The sequence below is a fragment of the Myotis daubentonii genome, chromosome 16 (genome assembly GCF_963259705.1).
Source record: "Myotis daubentonii chromosome 16, mMyoDau2.1, whole genome shotgun sequence".
NCBI classification, from domain to species: Eukaryota; Metazoa; Chordata; class Mammalia; order Chiroptera; family Vespertilionidae; genus Myotis; species Myotis daubentonii.
Window position 1 is genome coordinate 54,212,252 of NC_081855.1, and position 22,082 is coordinate 54,234,333.

At 55.6% G+C, this 22,082-nt stretch overlaps 3 protein-coding genes across 8 annotated transcripts; 1 reads left to right on the plus strand and 2 right to left on the minus strand.

Annotated features, from left to right (window-relative positions):
• Positions 1–23: 23 nt before the first annotated feature.
• MRPS7 (mitochondrial ribosomal protein S7) lies at positions 24–3,202 on the plus strand. The gene is made up of 5 exons (XM_059671202.1): positions 24–152; positions 658–849; positions 957–1,020; positions 1,533–1,700; positions 2,520–3,202. Exons 1-5 carry the CDS (start codon positions 70–72, stop codon positions 2,739–2,741), a joined length of 729 nt encoding a protein of 242 aa, XP_059527185.1. The 5' UTR covers positions 24–69; the 3' UTR covers positions 2,742–3,202.
• Positions 3,045–7,024, minus strand: MIF4GD (MIF4G domain containing). 3 transcript variants are annotated; one of them, XM_059671201.1, is made up of 6 exons: positions 6,891–7,024; positions 5,842–5,971; positions 4,893–5,002; positions 4,557–4,712; positions 4,376–4,468; positions 3,045–3,806 (listed from the first exon to the last, which is right to left on the minus strand). In XM_059671201.1, exons 2-6 carry the CDS (start codon positions 5,927–5,929, stop codon positions 3,579–3,581), a joined length of 675 nt encoding a protein of 224 aa, XP_059527184.1. In that variant the 5' UTR covers positions 5,930–5,971; positions 6,891–7,024; the 3' UTR covers positions 3,045–3,578. The 3 variants fall into 3 exon arrangements, with proteins under 3 accessions (XP_059527184.1, XP_059527181.1, XP_059527183.1); XM_059671198.1 differs by having other exon boundaries at positions 4,806–5,002; XM_059671200.1 differs by having other exon boundaries at positions 4,806–5,002; positions 6,778–7,014.
• A 994-nt stretch (positions 7,025–8,018) lies between these two features.
• On the minus strand, positions 8,019–17,051 carry SLC25A19 (solute carrier family 25 member 19). Of its 4 annotated transcripts, none has more exons than XM_059671203.1 (7): positions 16,811–17,051; positions 14,421–14,590; positions 14,082–14,237; positions 12,244–12,414; positions 11,010–11,193; positions 10,294–10,424; positions 8,019–9,818 (listed from the first exon to the last, which is right to left on the minus strand). In XM_059671203.1, the coding sequence occupies exons 2-7, from the start codon at positions 14,550–14,552 to the stop codon at positions 9,636–9,638; spliced, it is 957 nt and encodes a 318-aa protein (XP_059527186.1). In that variant the 5' UTR covers positions 14,553–14,590; positions 16,811–17,051; the 3' UTR covers positions 8,019–9,635. The 4 variants fall into 4 exon arrangements, with proteins under 4 accessions (XP_059527186.1, XP_059527187.1, XP_059527188.1 ...); XM_059671204.1 differs by lacking the exon at positions 16,811–17,051 and adding an exon at positions 16,276–16,371; XM_059671205.1 differs by lacking the exon at positions 16,811–17,051 and adding an exon at positions 16,238–16,323.
• Between the last annotated feature and the right edge of the window lie 5,031 nt (positions 17,052–22,082).

Genomic DNA, 22,082 nt, shown 5'->3' on the forward strand with positions numbered 1-22,082 from the left:
TCCCCGTCTTCCGCCAGTCGCTCAGGCACGCCGAGGGCAGTCCTTGTGGGGTCCTCGAGGCAAACCAAGATGGCTGCCCCCTTGGTGAAGGCCGTGCTCGGGTGCTCGGACCTGACACTGAGTGTGCGGAATGCTGTCCTGCGGTTCCCAGGGTGAGAGGGCGGCGGGCAGCTGGGAGGCCGCTCGGTCCGCACCGAGAGGCCTGCGAGGAAGGACAGGGCCCCAGGCAAGACGCGCGGGACCTGCAGGCGGCCTGGAGGCCGGGGTGTCGGGGCCCAAAGCTCTGAACCAGCAGCGTGACTTGGGGCCAATCTGAAGGCTGGGTAGCTGCCCTCTGCCCGCGGGGGCTCTGACTCCGAGTTGAAAGCGCGGTCTTGCCGAGGAGCTCAGAGTTGGGGTTTTCTGTGTTGGGACTTGGGGGGAGAGGTGCATAGGCGGGCGTCCGCCCTGAGGTTCAGGGGGCGGCCTTCCTGGCCTGTTTGGGGGCGGTCCTCCTACCTCTTGAGACAAGAGCCAGACTTACTGCTGCTCGGGCTGGGCTAGCGGTGGCCGCGCCGCTCACTAGTCAGTGGGCTGGCCAGCCTGCCTATTATTAAGTCAAGCCTTCGCACTTGTGGAGTCAGCCTTGCCCGCCGCCCCCTCTTCCCGGCCTCCCAGGTTCACCCAGGTGAGGTGGAGCCGCTACAGCCCGGAATTCAGGGATCCGCAGATCGACAAGGACTATCACCGCAAGCCCTGGGCAGAGCTGACGGAGGAGGAGAAGTTTGAGCGGGAGCTCAGGAAGACCCAGCCCATCAAAGCCGCCCCGTCGGCGAACACTAGCTCCGTGTTTGAAGACCCGGTGATCAGGTGAGACGGGGCCCTTTCGTTCCCCCGGGTCAGGCCCAGGGAGGATCTACCGCAAGGATTCCGGGACACCGCCTTGGAAGCTAAACCTGTTGCTTTTCTCCTTGAAGCAAATTCACCAACATGATGATGAAAGGAGGAAACAAGGTCCTGGCAAGATCCCTCATGACACAGGTAACTAGCTCCTCTCTCATCTTCCTTTCTCCTGTGGCTTTGTACTTGGCTTTCAGTTTAGCATGAAAAAGAGTGGATTCTCGTACCTGTCATTGATGAACAACTGCCATCCCCCTCCCCTCCCCAAATCGCAGCGGCTCTTCCCGTCCTGGTGGAGGAGAGGAGGCGGCATTTAGGAGCTTTGGCATTGCTCTAGGACAGTGGTTGGCCAACTGCAGCTGGCGAGCCACATGCGGCTCTTTGGCCCTTTGAGTGTGGCTCTTCCACAAAACACCACATGCGGGCGCGCACGTACAGTGCGATTGAAACTTCGTGGCTCATGCGCAGAAGTCGGTATTTTGTGGAAGAGCCACACTCAAGGGGCCAAAGAGCCGCTTGTGGCTCGCGAGCCGCAGTTTGCCGACCACTGCTCTAGGAGAACGGGATGATGGGAGTGAAGGGTAAGGTGCTGGCTCAGTTGGGGAAACCGTCCAGGAAGCCTGGGCAGCCCCTGCCACTGTGTCCCGTTGCAGACTCTGGAAGCTGTGAAGAGGAAGCAGTTCCAGAAGTTCCATGCTGCTTCTTCAGAGGAACAGGCAACCATTGAACGCAACCCCTACACCATCTTCCACCAGGCTCTGAAAAACTGCGAGCCCGTGATTGGGCTGGCTCCCATCCTCAAGGGTGGCCGTTTCTATCAGGTGAGTGGTCAGGCAGGGACAAGATGCGGGGGGCGGTTCTTGCAGGTGGGAAGGACCGGACTTGGATCAAGATGAATAGCTTTCTAGGGGCCAGAGACTATCGGGATCTGATCATGCGAGTCCCATAGCGTTAAAGATGACTGAAAATGGAAGGGAGCGAAGTATCCAAGTGTCCTCTTCCGGAGCCCCTGGCCCCCCCAAAAAATCTTGTGTTCTGTCAGTTTCTCATGGTGACACTGTTTAGCTCATCCTTTACACACCGTGTCTGGCATAGTGCTGGACTGATAACTGATGCTTCATCACCATTTGTCGAACTGAACTAGGTGCCCCCGTTATAGTATTTATGTTTCCTTGTCATAAGTGGGCGTTCTCATCTTTTTCAGTGTAAACTTCATAGAGACTTTCTTATTGCTGTCTGTGTCCCTAGGGTCCGGCATGATACCTGGCACACAGTGGGGGCCTGGCAAGTGATTCTTGGACAAGAGGGTCTTATTTTTAGGCACCTGTCATCCGAGTTGGCTAAGTCACCCAGCTGGTGGGGCTTTTCCCAGTTGGTGCTTGTTATCAACTTGGCTGAGCTTCCATTTACAGGTAGAGAGGTCAGCGCTTAATGCGCATTTGCTCAGTGAATGCCTCTGTCTGCTGCCCTGAGCTCACGGGTGAGGGGAGCTCAGAGGAAAAGACAGGTCCCCCTCCTCAGGGGCCTTGCGAGGGCTGACCCAGAGGGAACCTGTGGCCACTCCTTAGCACTCGTGGAGGAAGGAGGCTGCAACCCTGGCTAATTCTCGGGCCAACTGACCCACGTCTTGTCTTGCACAGGTCCCCGTGCCGCTAAGCGACCGGCGCCGCCGCTTCCTGGCCATGAAGTGGATGATCACCGAGTGCCGGGAGAAGAAGCACCGGCGGACGCTGATGCCGGAGAAGCTGTCGCAGGAGCTGCTGCAGGCTTTCCACAACCAGGGCCCTGTGGTCAAGAGGAAGCACGACATGCACAAGATGGCCGAGGCCAACCGTGCCCTAGCCCACTACCGCTGGTGGTAGGAGGGGTAGGGGCTCCGGGAGCCGCCCAGGGCTCTGCTGCAAGACACAACGTGAGCCGCTGCTACAGTGAAAAATACCTGTGCTAAGGATATAGTTCCTTCTTAAGGGCGGGCCTCACAGGAAGGATGGGGCAGTATATTTACTGCTTTAGTCTTTCCTTCGTGGGCTAGAACCCGCTCTCCCTGCCCCATCTCCTTGCAAAGAGGCAATACATGGACTTGGATTTCCCCCGAGAAACTTAGGGCCCATCCAGCCTTCTCTTCCATCTGCTTGGGGTGGACCTTTGGGTGATGAAAGGAGGCATTTTAGTATCCGAAAGGTTTATTAGGAAATTCTCACCCTGAACTGTGTAGCATGTGATATAGTACTGCCAGCCATGAAAACGACTGGAGGAAATACGCCTGTTTCCAAAGTGGTCCTTATACAAAACGTATAAACGTTTCTGTGTGACTTGTGCTCTGCACCTTGCCCCCTTGACCTTCCAAAGCATCCTACCAGTGGCGATGGGACCCATTTTATCGATGGGAAACAGGTGCCAGTGGTTACACAGTGCAGTGGTTGTTAGGAGTTGCCCTTCTCTTCCTGGCCCAGGTGGGAGGTATGGGAGAGACTGAGGGGGAGGGAGGAGGGGGCAGGTCTGTGTAGTGTTTTCCCCAACCCCTGCAGGAGGAGGAGAAGATGCTCAGGGCAGAACCCCTGAATAAGTGGGAAACTTCTTGGGAGCTGCTGAAAGGCTGGAAGGGAAAAAGTCTTTGGAGAGGCAAAGACTGTGCTGCCAGGGGGGAGGTGGGGAGAAGCAAGGCCAGTGCTGCTGGGAGGGAAGCCTGACCTGGAGGCCTACTCAGAGACCTCGCTGTAGTAATACTTGTGGGCAGCTGGGGTCGTCTTCCAGCCAGCTGCCCGGAACTCAATGATCTCCAGCAGCAGCAGCTGGGCCAGGGAGCTGAGGCTGGTCGGGAGCAGGAAGCCATCCCGGATCAGGACAAAGAGCTCATCCATTCGCTGCCTGTTCATCTTCTCCAGCTGCTCCCCAACGCGGTGCAGCTGCAGCACCAGGCAGTCCACCTGCAGGGACAGTGGGAGGTGAGCCTCGGGCAGGGCCAGCCTGTCACAGAGCAGCCATTTACCGAGCTCTCACTGCGTGCCAGACTGTGCATGGCCCTAGACACGCATTTTCCCACTCCATCCTCACCACCCAGTGGGTGGGACCTGTATCTTACATGACAGGAAGCAAGTTCAGAGACTTGCCTACGGTCTTTCATCTGGGCCAGGCAGACACAGGCCCTGTCTGCAAACTGCAGCTGAACCCCGCTTCCTCTCCCCCACGCTGCCTGACCCCGGTTTGGTTTCTGGCCAGCAGTATCCACAGCTGCCAAAGCTCTCGCCATTTTATAGGTTGGCTTTCCTGCTGGGGGGAAGCCTCTGAGCCAGGAGGTTTTGGCTGCTCTCTGTTCTGGGTCAGTTCCAGACTTGGCAGCTTGTCCTGTACTGACAGGCCTTCGCTACCCCCACACCCCCACCCCCAGCTCTTGCCCCAGGAAGTGATGCCTCAAGCCTCCATGGACGCTGGGCTGGTCTTCTGAGCTGAGCTAAAGCCTGCCCACCTCCACAGCCTCCGGGCCAAGGCCACATACCTCCTCCTCCTCGCTCAGACTGTCGGGCTGGGCCAGCCGGAAGAGACAGTCATAGACGGGGTTCACCAGGGCCATCATGGGCATGTTGTTCACCTGTCGGGGACAGCAGGGGTCAAAGCACTGGCTTAGTGGCCTCAGGAGACAGGCTGCCTGCTGCACAGGGTGGTTGCGGTGGCCTCACCCTCAAGTAGTCAAAGATGTTGCAGATAAAGGTGACGTAGCAGACCCAGCCCTGCGGGGAGCGGGCGCGCAGCTGCTCCCGAGCCTGGTACTCCTGCTGGAGCCGGTTGAGGAGTCCACGCCGGAAGACACTCTGGCCTGCTTGCTTGCTCTCTGCCTGTGAACCAGAGGAAGGATGGTGGCATTAGGGGCGGGCAGTGCCATCACAACCCCACCTGAGCTTCCATGGCTGAGGACCCTCTCGTCCTACTCTCTCTGCCTCTGAGGGAAGTCCTTCGCATCTCTGCCCACGCCTGAAGCCAAGTGTCTCCCCTCTTCTCCACCAACGCTCCCCAACCTGAATAATGGCATAGCACATGCGTCCTGCTTCCTTGCTGAACACGCGGTCCCGCAGGGAATGGTCCACAATCACATTGGCCACTTTCTCCAAGTCCACGGCACCTGGATCTGGAGTAGAGACAGGCAGGCAGTCTCTTAATTAGCACATTTGCCTCCACCTGCTCCTGAGAAGGACTGGAGATGTTTACAGAAGAGCACAACCATGAGATGCTTACATTTCACTTAGAGATCGGAAAGCAGGCACAGCTCCGCCCGGAGCCGCCTGCGGCCCAATCAGAGGCAACGGGGCAGGTGATGCAGCTGAGAGGCTAATGAAAGAATGCTAGTTTCCTAGGACAGATCGTGTGGCACTAGGCTGAGGAAGGAACACTTACGGTCTTTGACAGCAATTTTACAGGAGCAAGTGTTCTCATAACACACTCCCATGAACACCTGACATGAGCAGGGCCTCCCCCACAAGCTCAGCGTGGCATGTGATGGGCACTGCCAATTGTTAACCAAGTCAAGCTTCTGTCCTGAGTGCTGTGGGAGGCCTCCGTCCAGGACAATGACCCTCTCTCCCCTGCCAAGCAGAACACTCTATCCTCTGTCCCGACTCAGGCAGCTCTGCACGTTCAAGAGCGCTGGCTGCAGCAACGCAGAAACCAGGTCCAATTTCAGGACTTGAAGAGCAGGCACTGTGTTCTCTGTGCCCCGCGCCCCTTTCATGAGCACGTAAACGCTACTAGGAAGGCTTTACATTGAGAGGACTATGATTCACTCCCAAATACTGGCCTGAATGTAGCTTCTCTTTTGGTTTGAGAGTTATGGTGCTGACTCCTATTCACAGAAATTGAAGGGGGAGAGAGGGCTGGACATTCCCAGGCTAGGGCTGTCCTCCGTTCCTGGCCCCGTGGCCCCGTGTCTGCAGCTCCAGACCCAGGCTCAGGAGGGCTCCCCAAGCTCACCTTTGAGTGCTGTCTTCAGCAGCTGCTGGGTCTCTGCATCAAAAGACTGGATTTTATACTCCTCTCTACCAGGGTCCCCCATGACCATCGGCCCCAGCAGCTCCTTACTGGGCAGGGTTAGTGACAGCACCTGGGGAGGAGGGGAGGTGACGGGGGAGGCCTCAGATGTGGAGAGAGAGGCCGGGATTCCCAGACTGCAGGCCCTGGCTGGGGCTGGCCACTGCTGGGGACAGGTACTCCTGGGCAGTCCTTGGCATTTGGAAGTTGGCCGAGTGCCCACCAAGCTTGGCTTTTGGTGGAGACTGGGCACCAGCCAAGCACCTGCTGTTTAGTTTAGGAACCCCTGTAGCTTCTGGGATTACATAAGAGCAGAGAGATGAAGCGGGAAAGCGCCTACCCTCCAGTCCCGGCGGGAGGCAGAGCTACTCTCAGCTGATACCAGGGGTGGGGTGGGGTGCGCTGGGCTGCGGGTGTAGACACCTGCCTGCCCATATAAATCGGCTTGAAGCTGCTGGCCCCGCAAGATTCTGGGCGAATGAGAAGGCTGGGGGGGGGGGGGGTAGCCTCCAAGCTGCGCACAGCTGTCCCAGCTTCAGCCAGGGCCCTTCTCAGTCCTCAGAACCTTTCCACGCCTCGCGTAGGGCGGGCCTGAGCGGGTGGGTGGACACTTCTTTGCCGCCCAGCTGGTTGGGAGCCCACACTCCCCGTCCTGGCCAGCTCGCCCGGGACGGACCGGTTACACTAGCCTCCCGAGTGGCAGAACTCCAGCGCTGCCCACTCAGGACTCCAGTCCCTGAGCTGGTCCATTCTAGGTCCTTCCTCTTAAAGAGGGGCGCGGGAAGACGTGTCCCTCTGAGGTAGTCCCGAACTGGAGCCCCCCTTCTGGACTCGGTGCCACCCCCTGGTCAAGGGGGACGACCTTAGGGGTCTCCAGACCTGGGCAGCTTCCCTAAGCCCGGAACGCCGCTCCCGGCGGTGCAGGACCCGCAGCAGAACCCGCCATCCGGTGTCCCGCGGGAGAGAGAGGCGGCGAGAGCGCCAGGACCCACCTGCCCGGCCGGTGCCGCGCCCGCGAGCCCGGAGGCCGTTCGGCGGGCATGGCGCGCGGCACCCACGTCCGCGCCACCGCTGGAGAGAACCGCGCCTGGCCGCGGCTTAGGTCATTTCCTACCGCGGCGCCGGGGAGGGGGCGGGCCTTTGATGGGCGGGGTCTTCTGGATGGGGGCGGGGGCTGTGGTGGGCGGGGTCTTCTGGATGGGGGCGGGGGCTGTGATGGGCGGGGCCTGTGGCGGGACAGGGTCTTGGGTGGGCGGGGCATGGGTGGGGCAGGGCCGAGGCGGCTTCGCCCCGCCAGCGCCACCTGCCGGAGCCCCGTGGCTCCGCTCTCACCTCCTGGCCCGCCCCGAGGCCCCCGGCGTGGGAAGGGGCGGGCTGCCGGGACCCCCGCGACACCGCTCCCACTGCCCCCGTTCTCTCCTCACCCGGCTCGCCCCCGGCCTGTCCGGGACCAGGACAGCTCGTCGGCGCTGGGCCGGACCTGCCGCTCCGCCCGCATGAAGCCCTGGGTCTCAAGCGATGCCCCACGCCGGGGCTCAGGTGAAAACCCGGTCAGGAGCCGCCGCGGGGTCGCGCAGCGTGGGAGGGGCTGCGGGGGGCGTGGTCCTGACCGGGCGGCCGGAGGGAGCCAGGGGAAAGGGCAGACATGGTTGAGGGGTAGGGCTTCACCAGCCGCGTTTCCCTCCACGCCCCAAGTTAGGAGAAGGGGGACAGGGGCGTAAGGGCTGGATCAAATTCCACTGCCCCTCTCCAATTCCAGATACAGACGTTACAGGTAAACTAAGTTGAAAATCAAGGGGGAAAGGATCCCCCTAGGTGCCAACTCGCAACCCCGAGGTGTTGGGGTGACCCTGAGGTTGAGCAAGCCCCTGGCTGCGTCTTCCTTGGTGTGGCTGGCAGAGGCGCGGGCTGCAGCCGACGGGCCATCCCCGAGTCCGCCCTGGGTTGCAGAAGGGCACAGAGGTGGCGGCAAAGAGCTGCCTGCCCCCTTGGCTTAGACAAGAAGCGCGGATGGCGGCCTCCTGGTGCCAGAGTCCTCACCTCCTGGTAGGAGAGGCCGAAGCTGTCACCAGAAAATGGGCGAGGAAGCGAGCCCTCAGCTGCAGCAAAGGCACCGTGGGCAGGAGCGGTGAAGAAAATAGTTTACTTCAATGGACTTTCGTAGAAAATACATTCAGGCAGCTACCTCCCCGCAGCTCCAAGCCCAGGACTTAAGTGCCCAAACCCCTGTGGGTGCCGGAGTGCCCTCCAGCCACAGCCTGGACCTTCATAATCCGCAGCCAAGAGCAGGCAAAGCTCCAGCCAAGACATGAAATAGCAACAAGGAGAGAAGGGGCCCAGGCTTGAGGTGGGGGGACCCCAGGCTTGCTCCCAGCTGGCGCCTTCATGAGTCAGAGTGGCCTGGAGCTGGAGCCCAGAGGGGAGGAGGCAGGTGGGAGCCTGGCTCCCACTGCAGAGCCCACCCACAGGTCCAGTGCCCCTCGGGGCTGGGAGATCTGGATGAGAGGTTGCTGTGTTCCGTAGATTTTCTTCTCACTGCCCCACCCCCGGAAACTGAAGTTCCTCTCCGTGCCTAGATGGATGGGCTGGGTTCCTAAGTGCATCTCCCCTGGGCACCTACTGCACCCTCACCAGGCTGTCTGCCCAACCTCTTCCCTCTGCCACCCCATTCACTGGGCTGCGTCAGAGCAGGGCCAGTCTGGGGTCACAGAGGAGACACCCGGCCACATGCTCAGCAACTGGCCCAGCTGTGTGCTCCGCCCACCCAGGAGGGCTGCCCGGCCCAAAAGAGGAGCCATCCCAGGTCGACTGGGGTAAAGGGCGGCTGCCTTTACCCGCCCCCTCCCCTCCGCACAGCCCCCCACTTCCTACAGGGCTGCAGAATCTGCCTTCCCCAGAGCCCCTGCTGTGGCTGGTCCTGGGGGGGGGGGGGGCGGGGGCGGCTTGTCAGAAAGTGACCAATTCAGCTTGGATTCCTCTCCCAGAACTAGAAGCCAAGCTGCCTGAGCCCGGCAACTCCTGAGAAAATGGAATTTGGGGATGGCCGGGCACAGCTGGTGTCCAGGGGAGGTGTGACTGGGGAGAGAAGGTGGAGGGGGAAGGTAAGGAATGTGCTTTTAGCCTTAGTGTCTATTAAGCAAGTTGGTGGGAACCAGAGCCCAGGTGTGGGGACAGACCCCTGCCTCTGGCAAGTCCCAGCTGTCAGCCTAGGCTGTGGCCCCACCCAGGGTCCGGAGAGCTCTGGAGGCAGACGGGCTAAGTGCAGGCAGCTGCTCCCCTTAGACCAGGGGTGGGAAAGGTATAAGGCCCAAGAAATCATTTGGTCCGGCCCTGCCAAGGCATCAGGGGCGAGTTAGTAAATGTCTGACCAAATACAGCAGGCTGATGTTTAAGGTGGTAATTTTGAATGGCCAGAGAATGAGGTTATAAATATCCAAATGGCCCCTGGCAGGAAAAAGGGTCCCCACCTGCCTTAGGCTGCGGGCTAGACGGAGGGGAGACTTCAAGCTCCTTGACTGGAGCGGCTGGGATCCCACCACATCCACAGTCCTCCCCGGGTCCCGCAGCGAGAGAGCCCTTGCCCGTCTGGTGGCCTCCACGCTGGTGGGGTCGAGGCTGCGGCCTCCCAGTGCTCGTCATGCTCCGGACAGCCGGCCGGAGGTGGGCCAGGCGGCGCCTCTCAGTGCAGCAGAGATGGCAGATCAAGTCTTACTTCAGGAGGTCGCTCTGGCCCAAGGCTAGCTGTCGGCCTCCCTCACGCGGTGGAAGAGGTTACAGAAGAACTCGTACCAGAAGAACACGAGGCCGGTGGAGAGGGCAGCCTTCAGCAGGCTGGGGGACAGGCCCTTGAAGAAGCCCGGCACGCCTTCCTCCCGCAGCACCTGCCTGGCGCAATCCAGGAGGCCCCGGTAGCTCCGAACCTGGGGAGAGGGAGGTAGCTCCGGTGAGGGGAGGGGAGGCACCACGGACGTGGCTCTGTCCTTCTGTCAGCACAACGCCTGGCACATCGCAGCTCCCAGTACAGACTGCCGGGTGAGGGGATGGGTGCAAGAGAGACAGAGGAAAAGTTGACCCCATTCTTTCTCTTCCGAGTTGAAGGGCCTGGAACTCAGTGCTGGACAGAGCTCCTTCCTGCCCAGGCGGCTCCCGCTGGTTCTGATTCTTAAGGACCCAGTGAGAGCTCTGGACCCCCTACTCCAGGCGACTGTGCTCCCCGCATAGACTCCAGTAACTCCGATGACGATGTCCAGGCAGTGACCTCATGAACAACCAAGTCCGAGCTCAGGCCTGGTGTTCGTTTGGAACTCAGCTTCCCTCTGCCCTGCCCTTCTCCCCCCTGGGCCCCTCCCACCCCACTGCGGGCAGGATCAGAGCTGTGGGCAGGGGACGGCTCACCTGGCCGAAGCTGGCTCGGGCCTGCTCGAACCCTCCGACCTGCAGCCGCTTCTTGAAGAGGTCCAGGGGATACGTGAGGGTCTTGCTGATGACTCCGGCTCCACTGCCACAGAGCAGGTTTTTGAGGTTCCCTGAACCAGAGGAGTGAGAATGAGGGGGGGAATGAGGAAAATGCAATTGCGGGTAGACAAGTTCAAGGTCATGAACTCTGTCCTCCACATAAAACAAAAACCCACAAGCCATCCTTGCTCTCCAAGGAATTTAATCCAGGAAACAGCCAGACACAGCCACTTCTGGCAAGAACGACACGGGACCGCAGGTGGGACAGGTGCTGGCAGCACGGGTGAGAGTCACTGGTGCTCTGCCTCCGCCGCTGGAGGCCGTGAGGGCCTTGGGCTCTGCCATGTCACTCAGCTCAGGCTCAAGGGGATGGCCCTCCTCCTGCACATCCTTCCAGAACAAAACCAAGCAGAACACAGCCCCTCGCAGGCAGTCCACAAGGTGGACCTCTCACCGAAAGGAAAGCCACGAGCGGTAGCTGGAAACGTCGCTGGTGCCAGGGATGGGTGTGAGTGGCCGCATGGCAGAGTGGGCTCAGCGCCCGGTGGTGTCTAAGCTCTGACAGGAATCTCTCTTTCCCACGCGATGCAGGAGACGTGCTGTCTGGGGACTGGGGTGAAGGGAGACCTAGCTCCTTTCCCGTGCGGCTGTCTCACCGTTTTTCTTTCCTTCGGCCGGCGTGACCCACTCGTACACGTGCTTCAGGGAGTTGTAGAAGGAGAACTGGAAGCCGGCGTAGGGGAAGATGGCGATCAAGGTGGGGTTCAGGCCTTTGTAGAAGACCAAGGGGCCTTCGGTCCTGTACATGGTGGCCACGGCGGCCCGCAGGGTTTTGTACACCTGGATGCACACACGCAACTCGAGTGAGCGCGGCGCCGGTTTTAGCTTGAGAACACAGCCCACCACGTGCACGTCCCCGCTCCTGCACACCCAGGAGCGTTACTTCTCCTGCCAAGAGGACACAGGACGTGCTGGACAAAATCCCAAGCGGGCTTTCCCAGTGACCCCTCCAAGCTGTTTGCATGACTGATCCATCCCCGGGCAACCCCGCTCCCCCCAGAGGCTCCCGTAACACGTGAGGGCACAAAGTGCGTGTCCTTTGGAACAGAAGACGCGACATCCCCCCTCGGGTGACTGGGTACATGAGTTATGACACAGCCATTAAAAAGGACACGGGAACATGCTGTCACTGCTAAAGCAGGAGGCGGCAATCTGTGTGGCTGACGGGACTAATCCCCAAAGGTCACAGCCAAGCACAGGGGAGCAGGCAGCGTCCGTGGAGGAAACGAACACGGGCAGGGAAACCGGGCCCCAGGATGCCAGGTCACAGCACATCTCCCTTTCGCCCTCACACACACACACACACACACACACACACACACACACACACACACACACACACAAACACACAGGCGCGCGCACGCACACACACACGCACACACACGTGCACTACTACCATATGTCCAGGAAACACAGACTATGGTGGAGAGGTCTACTTCAGGGTTTAATCCCTTGCTTTCACTCAGTAAGTTCTTCCTGAAGTCTGAACTTCATTACCCCATTTCCTCCAACCCACCCTTTGTGGGGACCAGACACAGTCTCACCATAGCATCGCGACCAGCCATCTGACCTGGAGGCTCACATTCCCGGGCGCCGTCCCTGCCCAGCCCACTGTGTGGTATGTGTCCTGTTCCCACCTGGAGGCTCTGGCTCCCCCGTGAGGCCGTGAGCACAGTGCGAGGTGCAGAGCACGGTTCCGGGTCTCACAAAGGGACCGACAGGGAGACTGAAACCCCCCCTCGTCAGCTTTGTTCCCTCCCAGGAAAAGAGCCCCAACTCCTGGGCCACCTTCCGTTACTGAGGCGCCCCTCCTCGGGCCGGGCCACTTACCTTGGGCTCACCCTGAGCTGCAAAGCGGGTGCGCAGGACGTCCACGGGGTGCACGGCGAGGGTGGCCACGCAGGCAGACAGGCCGCCGCACACGAAGTGCACGGAGAAGTCGCGGGCACGGTGCACGCCGGCTCTGTGCACCAGCTCGGTCAGCATTTCAAACGACAAAAACTGCAAGGGCGCAGGAGAAGGTCACTGACAGGCACCCGAACACACCGCCTCTGACCCATGACCCAGGTGGGGCCCAGTCCCAGGGACAAGGAGAGTCGTCCTGAGCAGTGACAGTACAATAGACATAATTTTGTGCAGCTCAGATGCCATTTTAGATTCTACTGGAGTAGAGCCAATACTCAAAAAGGTTAAGAAAATATAAAACTTTTATATCAGAAAATTCTAGCCCAGCTGGCGTGGCTCAGTGGTTGAGCGTTGACCTATGAACCAGGAGATCACAGTCGTTTCTAGGTCAGGGCACAGGCCCTGATTGAGGGCTCGATCCCCAGTGGGGGAGGGTGTACAGGAGGCAGCCAATCAATGATTCTCTCATCATCATTGATGTTTCCATCTCTCTCCCTCTCCCTTCCTCTCTGAAATCAATAATAAAAATATATTTTTTAAAAATTCTACTCATTAACTTAGTTTCCTGAAACCTGAGAAAAGGTGGCCATCATATGAGCCTTAGCAGGGGACCCCTCCAGTGCAGCCGGCGGCCGTGACACTGAGCAGCATTCCGCCCGAAGCAAGGATTCTGATGGGAGAACTCTGCTTATTCCATGTTCCACGGTGTTGCCCGCGTACGCTCAGATCTCCCTCCAGCCAGTTCCAGGCGGCTCGGGGTCCTAGAGCACAGGTGGCTGTGCTGACTCCCATGCTGCAGCACCGGTGGCAGGTGCGCCCATGGGACAGCCATGAAATGCGCAGATGGGATGTTGTAGAAAGGGCAGGTAGGGACTACTCTAGTGCTAGCTCTCCAGGGGGCAATCCTGGCTCTTCCACTTTCTAAAACTATTTTTGAAATACATTTTTTATTGATTTTTACAGAGAGGAAGAGAGAGGGATAATTAGAAACATCAATGAGAAAGAAATATCCAGCAGCTGCCTCCTGCACACCCCCTACTGGGGATGGAGCCCGCAACCAAGGTACATGCCCTTGACCGGAATTGAACCCGGGACCCTTCAGTCCACGGGCCGACGCTCTATCCACTGAGCCAAACCAGTTAGGGCCACTTTCTAGCTGCTGACTTTGGTTGGGTTAACTATTTAAGCTCTGCCTCCAGTCTTCTTGTCTGTAAAATAGGGATGACAACGGAACCTATCTCAAAGTACTGCTACGAGGGAACAGAGGTGAAATGGTTAAAACAGGGCCTGGCCCACTGTGAGCACAGGGGTTCTACACCACGTGTCACACGCTCTGAGACAAACCGGCACTCGGCTGAGGATGAACGAAGCCCCACCGCTTACAGCTCACGTTGCCTCTCCGACCCACACAGCCTGCTCTCACCTTCCTCACAAGGCCGTTGGGAAGTTCAGGGAAGCTCAGATGTGGAAATGCGATTTTGAAAAGTGAGAAGCATTGTGTCACCATTTGCCAAGTCCCACTGGGAGCGTGAGGTCAAGAGAGCCTCCCTAATATCCAGTGGGTGCCCAGTCTCTGGGGTGGGGGGGCGCGGGGAAGGGAAGGCCTGTGGTTCAGCTCAGTCTGACTCGGCCCATCGGTCAGGTAGGTTCCCCGCTGGACACGTGAGAAGTGTGCTGACCGCCGCCTGCTGCCCGACCCTTCGTCCTTGCGCTGCTCCGTTGAGCAACCCGGCCCCAGGGGCCCGGCGGCTCCCCGCACCTACTTGGACGGCTCCATAGCCGATGGAGAGGAGCTGGGCTGGGATGTGTCCCTTCCAGAAGGCGGTCGGGCCCTCCTCCCGCAGGATCTGCCTCCCGGCCTGCAGGATCCCATGGTACTTCGCGCTGGGGTCCCTGTGAGACAGGCGCTCAATCTGAAGCTGGAACGAAAACGCAAAGGTCAGGACAGGACGGGCGGGGCTGGAGGAGAAGGCGACATTTCAGGAAAGGCCACGAAGGCAACGTTCTCGACAAAATTCCAAGCTTTTAGGAACTGCTTTGGCATGAAAGAGTGACCCTGACCTCCAGTCTGTCCATCACGTGGGAAAAGGGGGAAAGGGTACCTGGAAACGGATCTTGATGACGTCCAAGGGGCTGATCAGCGCCCGAGTGACAAGTCCAGACACAGACCCAGACACTGCCACCTCCAATTTGGAGATACTCCTGTCATCTGCTTTGGGGTCATAGCCGACCATCCCTGCCTCCGGCCCAGACAATGTCCATCAGCTTCAAGCTAAATGCAAAAAACAGGAGGAGACACCAGATCAGGTTCTCAGGGTCTCTGCTCACACATCACCCCTCAGAGCAGCCCTCCCTGACCAGCCATCTGAAACAGCGCCTGCCTCGGACGCGGCACAGAACAGAGAGAATACCGTTATAGGTCTGGACTTCTGCCCTGCTCAGATTTTAGACGTATGAGCACCGATTGCCAATTCCAGTTGATGTGAACCAAACTGTCCCTGGTTGAGAACCGTTGTTGGAGAGGGGTTTTACACACTAGCATGGGTGTGCAATGGCATGCATTGCATCACTGTTTGTAAAACTGGGTCTGACACAAATGCTTATCAATGGAGAGGTGAACAAATACACCGAGTCACATCCATGTGATGGCATACTATACAGCCATTAAAAAGAATGAGCCAGTGCTACACACACGGAAAAGATGTCTATGATAGATTGAAACGTGAAAGAAAAAGCAGGTTTCAGAACAGTATGTGTAGTCTAACCCCATCTTTGCAAAAGAAAAATAGCAAGACCTAAATACACTTTGTTCCACTGTATAACTCATAGGAGAAAAGTCTGTGACAACACCCCCCACGGGCTGGTAAGGTCACCTTTGGGGGAAGGGTTGGCAAGGGAAGAAGGAAGGTAGATTTCTCCCTTTTTCTGAATACACTTCTATATAGTTTGGCTTTCTTATGCCCCCACCCCCAATTCCAACTAAAACTAAATATAAAATGACGTTAGAAGGGAACTCAGAATTAATCTAGGTCTTGAATACTTTAGTAATAGAAAAGTCAGTGACCACACCATGACAACCTTCGCCCCACTGATTCTTTTCTTTCTTTTTTTAAAATTTATTTTTAGAGAGAGGAAGGGGAAGGGAGGGAGGGAGAGAGAGAGAGAGAGATCTATGTGAGAGCAAAACATCAATCAGCTGCCTCCTGCATGCCCCTACCTGGGGTCAAGCCAGAAACCCAGGCTTGAACCCAGACCAGGAACTGAACGGCAACCTTCTAGGGTATGGGTGGACACCCACCAACTGAGCCACACCAGCCGGGGCCCACCATTAATTCCTTTTCTTCTCTCACCCACCCTGGACTCTGTACCCACCACTCCCTCAGTCCCGAGCCCTCACTTTTCAGAAAATACCAAAGTAATACTCCACTCCACCCTCAAAACCAGCACGAGATTTCCACGGAGCTCTATCAGCAAAGTATCCTAAGATGACATTTTATTAAAACGTCAGTGATGTAAAACCCCCACGCCCTGCCAGGAATGTGCCCATTTCTTGGTACCTTTTCTGATTCCCTCAAAGGAGGACCCCTGGCCTTTCCCATCCACTTCTCCGTAACATTACCTCCAGCTGTTTCTCCCAGGCCCCTGTGAGGAGCAGGTTAAACAGGGCAGGAGCCCGAGGGAGAGCCTCTCCCGCTCCCAGGGACTGCCCGGTCCCGGCTGTGGGGGAAAGGCGGTATTTCTCTAACTCAGCAGCTCTGCATAGCTGGACCTCACCTTAGATCTCAGCCTCTCTCAGGGGCCCTGGGCAGGTTTATTTAACCTGCGCTCAGTTTTCCCTTCTGGAAAGTGGGAATGACGCCCGCCCTGCCTAGCCCAGGCTGCTGCCACACGTGATAAGCTTTGTCAAAGTCTCATACACCTGAAAGGGCTTTAAAGATAGTCCTGTGGTGGCCTTACTTTTTCTGCTGTTCAAAATTTCCTTCTTGTACCAATAATTTAAAGAGACAAAATAAAAATGAAATGTGATTATATGTTTGGTATATACAACACAGCACCCAGAAGATGGGGGGCCTCTGGTGTGAGTGGCAGGGCGGGTGGGGGTGTGCATGCCTTTGCCGCCCCCTTCTCTTACTGCGGAAGCCCCGGGTGTCTGGGTCTGCAGCTGGGAGGTCTGCCCATGTGTTCAGCTAAGGCTCTCTGCAGATGCACCCGCGTGTAGACACGGGTGTCTGGGTGTGGGCTCTCTGCAGATGCACCCGCGTGTAGACACGGGTGTCTGGGTGTGGGCTCTCTGCAGATGCACCCGCGTGTAGACACAGGTGTGCCTCGGAAGTGCTTTTGCTCCCTGAGTCCGAGACGATGCCCGCGAGGTGGGCACCCGCGTGTACAGGTGCCCCGGGTGTGCGTGGGGTTTTGCCTTCCGCGTCCCTGAAGAGGCTTCTCAGGTCGGGCATGACACACGTGCGTACAGTCCCCGCCCCCGTCTGAATACCTGCGCATGTGTGCTCCCTCCGGGGAGCGACGGTGCAGGTGTCCGAACGGGCGGCGAGACGCGCGGAAGTAGAGGTCACTCACTCCGCTCGGAGGGCGCCGCCCGGCTCTACTAGCTCTGCTCTCCCTCCTTCCTCACGCAGGCTTAACAGCAAAAGTCAACTGCGCCTGGCAGTAACTGACGGGCGCCTGGGCCAATCACCGCGCAGCTTCCGACAGACTTTGGGCCAATGTTTGGACAGCGGTCATCCGGATAACACCGCCCACAAGATGTCACTGGGTAATGTAGTCCTTCGCTACCAAGGCTTTTTCCCCTGCGAGGCGCAGAGCCTCCTGGGAAGTGTAGTCCTGCAGAGCGCGCGTGCGCGGATGTTACTCAAGCATCGGAAGGAAGCAGGTTCCGAAGTCAGGCCGTCCCCGCCCCCCCCCTCCCCCCGGCGAAGTCGCTGTGCTAAGCATCGTGGTAGCTCAATCAGCCTGCGGGCGGGTGGGAAGTTAGGGAGCGCTGAACAGATGGCGGGAAGCTAAGCAAAAACCTGGAGGGAAAGGAGGAGAGAATAGGTGGGTTTTTAAGACCGGGAAGAGGGCGGCAAAAATAGAGGTTTTGTTTCCCCCTAGGGTTTACTACGAGTATTTCTCATTATAAAACTATGTAGACACATTACAGAAGATGTAGAAATGAAGAGGGAAATGACTCATCCTACCGCTCTCAGGCAAGTAACGTCAGCGTTTTGCAAGACAGTATTCCTGATTTTAAAATTGCATTTTTCACATTAGTGCAATGATTTTGACGCACAATTTGAAAACATGTTATTGCACAATATAAAACATTTCATACAGGTACAAAAGTAGAGAAAATAGCCTAATGAACCATCATGTAGTCATTACTCAACAACTAACCAACTCATGGTCAGTCTTGTTTCCTCTATACCTGGACCTACCTCACCCCTACCCTCCAACATTATTTTGAAGTAAATACTAGACATCCTATTATTTCACCGGTAAGCATTTCAGAATGTATCTTTAAAAGACAAACATCCACCAAGCTATCACCCCCCAAAAATATCAATTTCCTAATATCAAAATAGTGTTTAAATTTTCTTGATTGGCCTATAAATGTCATTTTTAAAAAAAGTTTGAATTGAGATCCAGACCATACATTGCAACTTAAGTCTTTTAAAATCTACGTTTTCTCTTTCTCTTTTTCACTTTCAATTTCTTTCATTTTCATCTCATTTTCCCCCTTTTCCTTTCTCTCTTTATTTTTTTATTTTTATTTTTTTAAGAAAATAGGTAGTTTGCCTTGTAGAGTTTTCCTCAGTCTAGATCTTGCTAGTAGCATCCCCGTGGCGGTTTTATAAAAAAAAAATTATATATATATATATATATATATATATATATATATATATATATATATATATATTTTAAATATATTTTTATTGATTTCAGAGAGAAAGGGGAAGGGAGATAGAGATAGAAACATCAACGAGGAGAGAGACACATCAGTTGGTTGCCTCCTGCACACACCCCGACCAGCGATGGGGATCAAGCCTGCAACCGAGTTATATGCCCTTGATCAGAATCAAACCTGGGACCCTTCAGTCTGCAGGCTGACGCTCTATCCACTGAGCCAAACCGGCTAGGGCCCCATGGCGTTGTTTTAACATCTTCCCTTGCCCTCCCGTGTTCTCTGCATATTGGTGGTTACATCTAAAAGGTCTAGTCAGATCGGTTTGACTTTTTGTACAAGACTACTTTTGTGGTATTGTGTGCTCCCATGAGGAGAATCATAATACCTGCATGTTTCTCATTTTGTGATGTTTTCAGCCATTGGTGACCATGGCCTTGATAAAGGGTTGTAAGTGATGACACCATTTTAGCTTTATTAGCTGAAGTACCTATGAAGAGGAACATTCCCTTCATTGGCTAACTCAGTGGTCGGCAAACTCATTAGTCAACAGAGCCAAGTATCAACAGCACTTCTTCAAAACAGACTCGCCCAGACCGAAAACCGACTTCTGCGCATGAGCCACGAAGTTTCAACCGCACATGGTATTTTGTGGAAGAGCCACACTCAAGGGGCCAAAGAGCCTCATGTGGCTCGCGAGCCGCAGTTTGCTGACCACGGGGCTAACTGATTACATGAAGTACACTTCATATAAGAAAGACATGCTAGGTGCATAATTCTTTACCTTTAGCAATTTAAAAATAATTGGGTCCCTAGTATGTCCAAAGGATATTGATCAATGAGGTTTATTAATATTATCATTATGAACACACATGGATTTATACCTTTTTTTAAAAAAATTGACTTCAGCTCTAACTGGTTTGGTTCAGTGGATAGAGCATCGGCCTGCGGACTGAAGGGCCCCTGGTTCAATTCTGGTCAAGGGCTTGTACCTTGGTTGAGGGCACATCCCTGGTAGGGAGTATGCAGGAGGCAGCTGAATCAATTTTTCTCTCTCATTGATGTTTCTAACTCTCTATCCCTCTCCCTCTCCCTTCCTCTCTGTAAAAAAAATCAATAAAATATATTTTAAAAATTGATTTCAGAGAGGGAGGGAGAGGGAAAGAGAGATAGAAACATCAATGAGAAGAGAGAATCATTGATCGGCTGCCTCCTGCATGTCCCCTATTGGGGATTGAGCCCGCAACTCGGGCATGTGCCCTTGACCAGAATTGAAACCAGACTCTTCAGTCCGCAGGCCGACACTCTATCCACTGAGTCAAACCAGCCGGGGCTATTTATTCTTTTTCAATCCACTATAGTTATTATCCTAATTGTTGCTCCCATTTTCCCATCTTTGGCCATTGGGTCCTATTCACGTTGGCACATGAATCCTTTTAACAAAATGACTAGTTTGCTTGCTTTCTGGCCTGACAAGATGTTCTAGGCTCATTACAGTTTTTCAAACAGGTTCACTGAGATATAACAGACAGACAGTCGACTACATGCATTCAGAGAGAGCAATTGCATGTTTTGACGTGTGGTGCACATCCCCGCGAGATAGTGAGCATACATCCATGCTCCCAGAGAGTCCTCATGCCCCTGTGCAATCCCTCCCTCTGGCCCTCTCTTCTCCCTCCCCCTTCTCCAGGCAATCTCTGATCTGCTTTCAGTCATGATGGGTTAGTTTGCATTTTATAGAATTTTATATAAATGGAATTATACATGATGTCCTTTATACCTGGCTTCTTTCCCTCAGCATAACTATCAATAATTAAAAAAAAAAAAAGTTAAGGTGGTCCACAGTGAGCAGAACCTGGTACCAAAATTTAATTTCCTGAAAAGTGTCCCCACAGTGCCCTTCAGGGCCCCCTTTGTTCCGGGTCATTTCTGCTGTCTCCCTGCTTGAAGACGGCCTTATTTCCCCAGGCTTTGTGCTCCATCTCTATTTCCCATTAGTTTTGTGGGCTGACCACTAACCTCTCTCTTCAGCTATAGAAATCGTTGGGTCTGTTTTGTCCTCCTGGCCCAGAACAAGCCCACAGAAGAGCCAGCAGGGCTTCTGGCTGCAGGCTGATTGTAGAGTGAGTTGGACTCAGAGGACCACAGGCCATCAGAGCTGGGAAGACTCGTGGCCAGGGGACAGGGCCCAGAGCGACTAGGCGATGCGTCCAAGGTCCCCATGGTCAGATGGCAGACTGGTGGCCGAGCTGAGAGGGGAGTGAAGGCAGGTGCCAGTTTTCCTGGGCTTACACCTGGTTCTAGCTTTTGCAGATTTGAAATCTGGCCATTTCATTTCAAGTTAAATATTCTAAGCAAATCATATCATGTGAAAAGAGAAACAGGAAAATAACGGTTCCTGTCAGGTTAGGGAAGTGAATCCTCCTGTGACCTCATCAACATTTACCCTAAACAGGCCTATTAAAAGCTCCTTTGGACTTCCCCCACCTCCTCGCTCCTCGGGGGAGTAAATACCTCGTGGCCTTGACAAACGGAGTTGGCCTTCATCAGCTGCCCAAGGGGGTGATCTTTTCCAGCAGAGGCAGGAGACGCTCTTGCTGCCTGAGTGGGGGGTCAGCCATGCCACCTGGCAGAGGCCCGAGAGCCAGGAGGTGGCTTGCTGTGGCTCTCTGGTGAGACACTGTTTCTCTGGGCTGCAGCCTCTCCATCTGTAAAGATAAAGGGTTGAACTACAGGGTGTCCATGCCTTGCTGCCTCTGTACCTCCACAGGTATGTTTTTAGTAAGCACCGCAAGGGTTCTCACATGCAGATTAGGCCCCACTGGCGTGGCTCAGTGGTTGAGCGTCAACCTATGAACCAGGAGGTCACGGTTTGATTCCTGGTCAAGGCACATGCCCAGGTTGCAGGCTCCATCCCCAGTAGGGGGCGTGCAGGAGGCAGCCGATAGATGATTCTCTCCCATCATTGATGTTTCTATCTCTCGCTCCCCCTCCCTTCCTCTCTGAAATCAATGAAAGTATCTATACTAATAAAAGGGTAATATGCTAATTAGACCAGATAGACTGGAAGTCTTCTGGACTTCTAGGCGTCCTTCTGGACAAAGCCATGGTGGTGGGGCCGAGGCAGAGTGGTTAGGGGCAATCAGGCAGGTAGGCAGGTGAGTGGTTAGGAGCCAGTGGTCCTGGATTCTGAGAGAGATGTCGTCTGCCAGTTTAGGCCCGATCCCTGCGGGCCCAAACCAGCAGTCGGATATCCCCGAAGGGGTCCCAGGTTGGAGAGGGTGCAGGCTGGGCAGAGGGACCCCCCCCCCCGCACGAATTTTGTGCACAGGGCCTCTAGTATTTAATAAAAATAAAAATGCGGATTAGTGCTCATCCTGACCAACTAGGTCTGGTGTGTGGCCTGGGAATAAGAATGTTGGTTGGTGGCCCCTGTTTGGAAAGACACTGAGTTGGGAACCCAGTCTCAGCTGGTCATCCAAGGCCGCCCTTGTGTCTTTCTCCTTTCTTGTGACTCAGGGTGGGAGGAAGGACCCCTGTTTCCCATCATGTTTTGAGGGTCTGTAGGCCCAGACACTGTTTTAGATGCTAGGGATACAGCAGTGAACAGATGAGAAATTCTCTCCGGTCGGAGCTGACTTTCTTCACGTAGTAACAGGTATCAAAGCCTCCTCCGTATCTTCCCGTGGCTCAGTAGTTCATTTCTCTTGAATCCTGAGTCATAGCCCACTGTCTGGGTGTGTCACCAGTTTGTTTACCCAGTCACCTATGGAAGGACATGTTGGGTGCTTCCACTTTTTAGCAATGGTGAAGAGAGCTGCTCTGAATACGCATGTGGCGGTTTTTGTGTGGACATAGTTTCCAT